The sequence below is a fragment of the Camelina sativa genome, chromosome 17, assembly GCF_000633955.1.
Source record: "Camelina sativa cultivar DH55 chromosome 17, Cs, whole genome shotgun sequence".
In the NCBI taxonomy this organism is placed as follows: Eukaryota; Viridiplantae; Streptophyta; class Magnoliopsida; order Brassicales; family Brassicaceae; genus Camelina; species Camelina sativa.
Genome location: NC_025701.1, coordinates 9,980,390 through 9,989,949, shown reverse-complemented (window position 1 = coordinate 9,989,949; position 9,560 = coordinate 9,980,390). Strand labels below are relative to the sequence as shown.

General features: G+C 31.6%; 1 protein-coding gene and 1 pseudogene across 1 annotated transcript; one reads left to right on the top strand and one right to left on the bottom strand.

The window, feature by feature from the left end:
- Nucleotides 1,866–5,379, top strand: LOC104759329 (annotated as a pseudogene).
- On the bottom strand, nucleotides 5,915–6,277 carry LOC104759328 (adenylate isopentenyltransferase 6, chloroplastic-like). The gene has a single exon (XM_010482274.1). The coding sequence runs from the start codon at nucleotides 6,275–6,277 to the stop codon at nucleotides 5,915–5,917; it is 363 nt and encodes a 120-aa protein (XP_010480576.1).

The window sequence follows — 9,560 nt, the reverse complement described above, 5'->3', positions numbered from 1 at the left end:
ATTTGCGAAGGAAGTGTTCTTTGTCTTGCCCTTGCTTACGTGGTATGCTCCTTCCTTCTTTTTTTTTTTTTTTTTTTTTTTTTTTTTTTTTTTTAATATGGAAGTTATCTTTAAGAACCATTATAAGTTATTATCATATTTCTTGTTGGTATCTAAGTGGGTATGTTTCTTCTGGTGGTTTAAAGCAAATGAGCCATTTTTTTTACTAATCATGAAAACAGAACAATATACTATTATATATCTATGGACTATTTTGATGGTTACTAATCATGAAAACAGAACAATATCTATGGATTACGACTATGAATCTCGTAGTGCTTTTACTTCAGGACTAATAACTTCAGTTGAGGATGATGAATGAATGAAATATGATCTCATGAACCCTGAAATTTTGGGCTCATAAGGGGAAATCCAAAGGCCCATCAAAACTCAACTTCTTTGAATCTTTTTAGTAAACGACGACTTTGTGAACTTTATTTTCCTCAGATAAAAAGTATATATTATAGATTTACTTAGGGAAAAGGTAAAACCTAGAAACAAAACTTGAGAGCAACTACAATGGCGGAAACAAGTATGAGCCTATCTGAGTCTGAAGAAATCGATTTCGGTTCACCCTATTGAATTTGGAAAATATGTTTATTTTATGTAAAATATGTTTTACCCGTAAAATATTTGAATTTGGAAAAGAATTATAAGGTGGTGTAGAAAGTTTTGATGTCTTTTTGTGTTTTTAAAAATCAAATTCACATATTTAATGTTTCACATTATTATCTATATCACTATATCACTAAATAGATAAAGCAATATTTTTTAGACTAATCGATTTAATTTAAACAAACTAATTTTAAGTTTAAAAATACAATGAGAAATATGATAAAAAAGTGGTAAATAAATGAATAATTTTTTTTCTTGTTTTCGATATGTAATTTATTTTTAATAAGTAAATAGGTTTTGAAAATGATAATTAAATACATTTTCCGAGTTAATAGTTGATTAAATATTTTATTTTTAAAAAACTAATAGTAAAAAATATTAGCTCATAATATTTCAATGACATATTTATGTAAATAATAATGAGAAGTAAAAGCATTTATTTAAAAAAGTACATGAGCTCTGTGAACGCGACACCTCAGCTTTTTTTGAAAGTGCTTCTCTATTAATATATAAGAGACAATATAAAAAGTTAAATTAATCTAAAAATTGCATAAAAACTTGAAAACATCATATATTATAAAACAAAAAATCTTCTCTAAAAACCATCTTATATTATGAAACGGAGGGAGTATATTTTTTTCATCTTTCTACTAGTAAGTTTAGAATGCCAAAGTATACGATCTAAAAAAGAAAACAACTTAAAAACTAGCACATCCGGTTACATATATTTGTAGATCAAAAAATAAAATTAAAACAACATTAATCACGTCATAACGCGTTCACAATGCTATCAACATCTATTCTATTCTCCAACAACAAATTTACTTTCTATTTTTTTTATAAAATATTTACAAAACAACATAAATTACATCATAACACGTGTTTGCAATGCAATAAACATCGATTCTATCGTCCCACGACAAACTTACTTTCTATCTTTTATAAAAAAATTGTAAATCGAAAAAAAAATCAAACAGCATTACTCACATCGCAACGCGTGTTCTCAATGCAAGAAACATTGATTCTATCGTCCAACGACAAATAACTTTGTATCTAAAAATTTTGCAGATAAAAGAAAAAAAAATTTAAACAACATTACTCACCTCATTACGCGTGTTGCAAGAAACATAGATTCTATCATCCAACAACAAATCTACTTGTATATAAAAATGTAAGCAGAATAAAAAAATTTCTAAAAAACGTTCCATACATTTTTCTTTTAAATCTTCAAAAACAAATCGGAATGAAAGTACTAAAAAAAGAGGTAAAGAGACACAAATCGTGTTGCTCACTATGACAAGAAATCAAGGAGCGAAGCTTGCTCGATTGTCTACCAACATCTAGGCTCCACAATGAACGCGATGGCTGCAGGTAATTTGTAAACAGCTGGTAAAAATTTCGATAATTGTTGAGCTAGGAAAATTTATTGATTAGAGAAGATGATGTCTTGAAAAAAGTTTGTTTAGAGAAATTTTCATGTGATGAGATGGTATTCATAAAATTTTACATATTTAACTAAATAAGAGTTTGGTCAAGTTTTTCAAATTACTTTCATAATTTCAAAATTATCTATCTTTCTACAAATGATTTTATTTGCATGTGTTACTTTTAGTTTCTCTTCAAACAATTTTAACTTAATACTTTGCTAACATCTTGTAAAGTTCTTAAAAAACCAAACGTCGATAGCTCAACTGGTAAAGATTTCTTTAACAAAGTCCAGAGGTCGCCGGTTTGAAGAACAACCTTTGGGAGGGGACCATATAAAATGTTCTGGTCCCTAGCATGAGGGGATGTATGGGCATATGCCCAGAACCTTTTAATAATTTAAAAAAAGAGAAAAAGTTCTTAAAAACTCAACAATTTTCAAAGATCTTAAAGCTTAGCTTTTCAAAGTTTTATTTTTTCAGTCATCATATATTAATGCTTTGGAATAATAATACAAGCATAAACTTTTAAATTAGAATTTATAATATTTTTTAAACACTTTTTAAAAAGTAAAAGGAAAACACACACAAACAGATCATTAAAGACATTAGAACTGAAATAATATTTTTTTTTTTTATGTTCAAGAAGGTTAATATGGATTTAGCTCCATATATTCTCTTAAGTCAGTGACACTCGATCTATGGCATCTAGGACTCGTGCTTGATGTTTTTCGGTAGAATTAAGGACACTAGCTAGGTAATATATAATTTCTTCATAGATTTCAGAATCAAATCAAATTTATCACAGTAAAATATCTTTGATTTCAAAACAAGCTCGTAAGTACATCTAGTCTCTTACGATTGAAACAAAAGTTCAGTTCTTTAAAAAACATTTGTTGACATTAGTAGGAAAAAAAGAATGATATGGTGAAAATCAATTTCTTACACATGCTAAATTATACTGTTTGCTATCATTATCAATTTCTTAGAATCTTCCTTCGTAACCGTCCTGCTCCCACTCTTGGAAATGACACATATCAAATTCTGTGAAATGCTTATTAATGTATTTCAGTAAACGTTTCAAAATCAGAAAAATTAACTATATATTGACCAAAACAGTTTGTTTGAGTCTTCAGATTTCTCTCCGGGTTATCTGAAAAAGCATTTGAATGTATGCGTTACTACTCCCTCCTGATCCCCTCTTTTAAAATGGCAGTTAGTGATTTAAACTTCACCTTATAAATCCACATGTACTCTGTTTCTCCTCCCTGACACGCAAGACATTTTTCAAAAGTAACGTATTAACACTAAGTACTTCATTATTTATACTTAAAAATTAATTTCTCACTGGGGCATCTCTCTTAATTCCCGCCTTGGCTAATCTCTCTGGAACTCGAAGCTTCCAATATCTCTCTCATCATCCAAACTTTAATATGGCTTGTGGTTTGGACGGTTACATGTAAGCTGTTTTAAAACATGGGCATGGTCGAAACTTGTACGGTTTTTGGAGCCAGTCCAAAAAACAAATTCCTCGTTATAAGGATGAATAAATAAGGATGCATGCAATGTTTAAAAGTTAATTTGAATTTACTTTTTAAAACAAACTAAAAAAACAAAATTTCTTCGTGCATGTCAGGGTGACAAACATGAAACATGCGTATGCATCTTTGTTTTTTGGTCTTGACTTAGTACGTAATACATATATAAAAACAAAGAAATTAGCAATGGAGTGGACAAAATTTGTCAAAGATATTTATGAGCTTAGAAACAAAATCATCATATTACACATTTCCAATACTTCAGTTACAATTTTCTCTTTATGTGTCTACACTACTATAATATATAGGGACAGGACCGGTCCTAAGATTACCTAGGCCTAAAGCATTTATTATACAAGGTATTTTATAAAATATATTAACTGTAAGCATATGATACAAACAATTAAAAAAAATATAAAAACTGCTGTTTGGAGACATCAAACCCATGAACTGGGGTATATTTTTGTACAACAGAACCAACTTAGCTAATAACTTGTTTCATTAATCAACCCAAATTTTTTATATATATTATGTAGCCTAAAGCAGATGCTTTGACTGTTTTAGGGGTGGGCTGGGCCTGTATAGGGATATGCATGCATGTACGTATTTGCATTTACTAACATGTTAAATAAGAAGGCTCACCACCACTGAGGGGAGAACTTAAGTTAAAGCGATAAAATTTCCTTCAACAACAACAGCAAAAAAGCCAATTCAGTTTTGTGATCTCTACTCTACCAAAAAAAATGGCAGCACTCATCACCTTGTCATCATTCATCACCTTGGCATCATCATTTTTCCGTTCTCCCCTTTCCACCGTCACTACCATTTCGCAGCGACCACGATCAGTGACCATGTGCATGGGAAAATCAGGGCCAAACACTCCCAAGGACAAGGTGGTCCTCATCACGGGTACTACAGGCACTGGCAAGTCACGCCTCTCCGTCGATCTCGCCAACCATTTCTCTGGAGAGATCATAAATTCAGATAAGATGCAAGTATATAGTGGGATAGAGATTGCAACAAATCTCATCCCACTCAATGAGCAAGGTGACCGGAAGATGGTGAACTTACCCCAGGAGAGTTTCGCTCTTTAGCGACATTGTCTATCGCTGAAGTTGTTTCTAGAGGGAAACTCCCTATTATAGTTGGTGGGTCCAACTCATTCAACCATGCTCTCCTTGCTGAGCGTTTTGAGCCGACCATTGCTCAGCGCTTTCAACCATCTGCGTGGACCTAAAGTACAACTGCTGCATCTTTTGGGTGGATGTTTCAGAGCCGGTTCTATTCCAGCACTTGTGCAACCGAGTCGACAAGATGATCGAGTCGGGGCTGTTCGAACAGCTGGCCGCTTTCTATGACCCTATAGTCGATTTAGGGCCCAGACTTGGGGTCCGAAAGACTATAGGCGTAGAGGAGTTCGATCGGTACTTCAGAGTGTACCCGCGGGAGAGGAACACAGGAGTGTGGGACTTGGGAAGAAAGGCAGCCTACGAGGAGGCTGTTAAGGGCATGAAACAAAGGACGTGTTTGCTTGTGAAGAAGCAGAAAGAGAAAATTATTAAGCTGATAAGAGGTGGCTGGGAAATCAAGAGGCTTGATGCCACAGCGGCTATCATGCAGAGCTGAATAAGAGTTCAGCAGCCTTGGAAGAAGGAAGGATTAGTTTGGAGATATGGCAGAAAGACATAGTGGAGGAAAGTGTGAAAACTGTGAACAGTTTTTTGTTGCAAGAGTAGTTTTTTTTTTTAATTATATAATGTAAATGTGTGTTTTTTTTTCTTTTCTTTTAAATGTATGTTAAAAATAAATAAAATTCTGTCTGATTTGAAGAAAAATACTATGTTATGCTTTTATGTGAGTACTTGAACACCTTTGCAATATATCAGCTCTACCATATTATATTTATGTTTTTAAGAGACTGCGGTTCATAGGAACTTAAGCAAGCCACATTTAAACAATGTGGTCTTTTAAAGCAGAGATTATGACCAATTGTATCAAAGTACGACAATTAATTTTGAAACTTTCTTCGACAATGTCCTTCTCCCTTTGTCGTCCTTTGATATAATCAGCCATAATTGTCTCTTTAATAGGTCCTAATGAACTTAAACACAGCATTGGCTACTAAAAACATAAATTTTGGTAGAGCTCATATGAAATGCAAAAGTTTTTAAGAACTCATATACAAGCATAAGATGGTTTTTTCTCTAAAACATACATTATAGTTTTATTTAATTTTTACACACAAATTACAACTGTTTTTTAACACACAATTTACGTATTTAATTGAAAAACAAAAAACTACCCTTCTAGCAAGAAGCTGTTCACCGTCTTGACGCTTTCCTCCACAACGTCCCTCTGTAAAATCTCCATGCTACTCCTTCCTTCTCCCAATGCTATTAAACTCTTATTCAGCTCGGTCATAATGGCACCCATAGCATCAAGCTTCTTGATCTCCCAACCGCCTCTTATCAGTTTGATGATCTTCTCTTTATACTTCTTCACAACCAGACACATCCTTTCTTTCATGCCCTTAACAGCCTCCTTGTAGGCTGCCTTTCTTCCCAAGTCCCACACTCCTGTGTTCCTCTCCCTCGGGTACACTCTGAAGTACTGATCGAACTCCTCTACGCCTATAGTCTTCCGGACCCCAAGTCTGGCCATAGATCTACTATAGGGTCATAGAAAGCGCTGAGCTACTCGAACAGTCCAGACTTGATCATCTGGTCGACTTGGTTGCACAGGTGCTGGAACTGAACTGGCTCCAAAAAAAACCGGCTACTTCACCAGTTATTATCAAAGTATCGATTAATCTTGACATTTACACCCACAAATCCTTATTCCTTTTCCATACTTTGATGAAATTGGTTATAATCACCGGTTTAATTGGTCAACATGAACCTAAACGTGACACTGACTACTAAAAACGTATAAAATGGTAGAGCTCATATGAAATGCAAATGTCTTCAAAAACACATATAAAAAAGCATACCATTTTTTCCAGTTAAATAACAACAATTATATGTGTCTCTTAATCATGTTTAGTTGAAAATAAAAGACATACAAGCTTATGAGCTCCGCCATACTTATGCATTTATTGCTTAGAGTTGAAAACAAAGTTTAGTTTCACAAGATCCAAAAATTCATTATTAATAATTAAGGGAAGTTAAATTCATTTATAAAAATTGGGTCTTAAACTTGTTAAATAAGTTTGTTAAATAAGATACACTGATCAACATTTGGTTGTAAATCTTGTTTTTATTTCTTTCTTGGCAAGTTTACAGTAATAGGTTAAACTCTTTTGTAAAACCTCCCCTATATTTTTTAAAAAAATGATATTTACATTCCTATTAAAAAAACTAGGATGTAGACGGGAAAAGTGAAAACTTAAAATGACTAACATTGTTAATTCACATTTCGAGTGAAAACATTATTTTTTAATCCTTTAACTATATATGAAATTCAGAAATAATGCCTAACATGAATCAGCCAAATTAATCAAATAATATTTTTTTTGTAAATACGAAAAATCAATTTAATGACAATAGAAGAACAATGTTAATAAGATATATAAATCTATGTTTGTCTAATCATAGTTAAATAATCAATTTTGAAAGATATTCACATAAAAGCAAAATTTAAATTATTATTCTCTCGAACTTACAAAAAATAAGAAGAGAATAAAACACATAGCTATAACCAACCAAATTGACTAAAAAGATAAATCTATCAAAAATGGAAATTGCTTAACGCAAATTGCCTGCAATGTAATAGTAGCAGAAAACTTTTATGAAAAGAATAAGAAAAGGGAAAAGAACAAAAAAAAACATGTTTGAATCAACATAGGATAATAAGAAGAAAATTAAAATCTTTGTAGCCGAAGCATTTTTCCAAATTTTAGTTACAAAGTTTGTGTCTTAGAATTAAAAACATATCTTCACCACTGTTATATATATATATATATATATTTTGTTGTAAAAAGAAGATGACATAAACAATATGTAAGATATGTTGGAAGTAATATCACTTTTTTTCAATCAAAATTAAAGTATATATTCACTGGTTTTTCTCGTCTGTACAATTGGTTTCCTCGTCTGAGCCATTGCTTTTGGAACTTATATCATATATATTTACTGCTACAACTTTGTTATATATTAGTCTCGTACCCTTCCATAGGTCTGGGATACCACAGAAAAATACCTCAGAAAAATAAACTTCTCAAAAGAAACATGTATTTCTCGCCCATATATTTCCTCTCTTGCATGCCTAATTATGACAGTATAATTCTTAAACCATCAGATGATTAAGATAAACTCTACATCCTCTTTCTGATCATTTACGTTCATTCTTTTCTCATCATCGAAGCTGGCCACTACCATGGCATGGCTCGCCAGCTGTTCCCACAACCTCCAGGATGTTTGGTCCACTCTCCCTCTCCTCACAGCTTTCTCTATTCGTCGCACTGGTATCCTCCTAATCTGTTTTTACATCTTCCCTCACCTCTGTACGATTGCTCCTTCCATCGAACAATCTTACTTCTTTTTATTAGTCAGACAGCTACATCACACATAACATTGGCAACAAAAATATCAACACAAGATTGGCTTAATCTCTTTTGCGTCCTCACGAAAGAATGATGACAACGGCATGCTTTGGTGGCAGTTCCCTCTATTAAAGTTTGAGAGAGAATAATAGATTAGTACTTTAAGGAACATAAGCAATGCCAAGAGAAACATCATCACTTCCTCTTTCAACAGTTTATAGAAAAAATCTACATATAGACTACACACACATTAAGAAATAGAAAATATTCTCAACGGAACAAAATCAGGAAAAAAAAATAAGAATGGTAAGAAAATATTTAATGATAGGAATAGATCAAAATTTTCAATTTGTTCATATAAGCGTCAAAATTTTTCACAACCAAATCAATATGACTCAAATAGACATATTCGATGACATGTAACAAAAGGAAATCATGATTAATTTATACTAGATGAATATCCACGCTATGCGTGGGCTTATAGTTTATCGTTTTTTATGTTTTTTATGTAGAATTTATCTATTTTTTAATTATGGAAATTTTGAAAAATATAATTTTGACTTTGATTTTTTTAATACTTCAAATAGGTTTTTTTTATTTTGCAATTGAATTATTAGATACATGCATGGACAACTTTGTTTTGAGAGCTTAAACATTCTACAATTCTTGTCTAAAACTTCTAAAAATATATTTCAAGTGAAAGCTTGATCTAAGGATGCATATTTTGTAATAAAGAGTTTTTTAGCTTCTCAGTTATATACTATGAAATAATAACATTTTAATTTTTCACGATTGCAGCTTGGTTAACTCTTTAATAGAGAGAATTAAGATATACATCTTCCTTTCATGTTATCTCTTCAATTTATTGAATATAACTCTAGAATTTTTTTATAAGAATTTTATTTAATTTTTTTTGGCAACTTCTAAATATTAGATAGAATATGAAAACCCATTCTTCTTTATCTTTGTATTTTACTAAACCAACATTCTACAATTTTATTCAATTATCTTCCATTTGATAGTGAACAAAACTCCAATCTTCTTCAAAAAAATATTTTTTAGGGACAAACTTTCATGAATTTCTCTACATTATTAACAAATATCTCTATCATTGCTGCAACTCTACAAATTATTGACAAATTGTAACTCCTAAACCATATATCCATAGATTCATGGTTTACGCCGAGAGGAAGAAGTGGTTTTTTGATTCAATCCTGATGTCTTTTTTGTCTTTTGGTGATGTATCTACTTTTTTGGGATATGTTATAAGACTCTCTAAATCTTTTCTGTAAATATTGAAACTGTTTTTGTGATAAAAAATGAAAGGACCAACTTTTTTTTTTTAGATAATTAATATAATATAGTAAATAAACTACAACTAGTGGTCTCATACCCACTAGCCAC

Coding starts and splice junctions, on each gene's coding strand:
- LOC104759328 (XM_010482274.1), bottom strand. CDS start 6,277: ATGGCCAGACTTGGGGTCCGGAAGACTATAGGCGTAGAGGAGTTCGAT.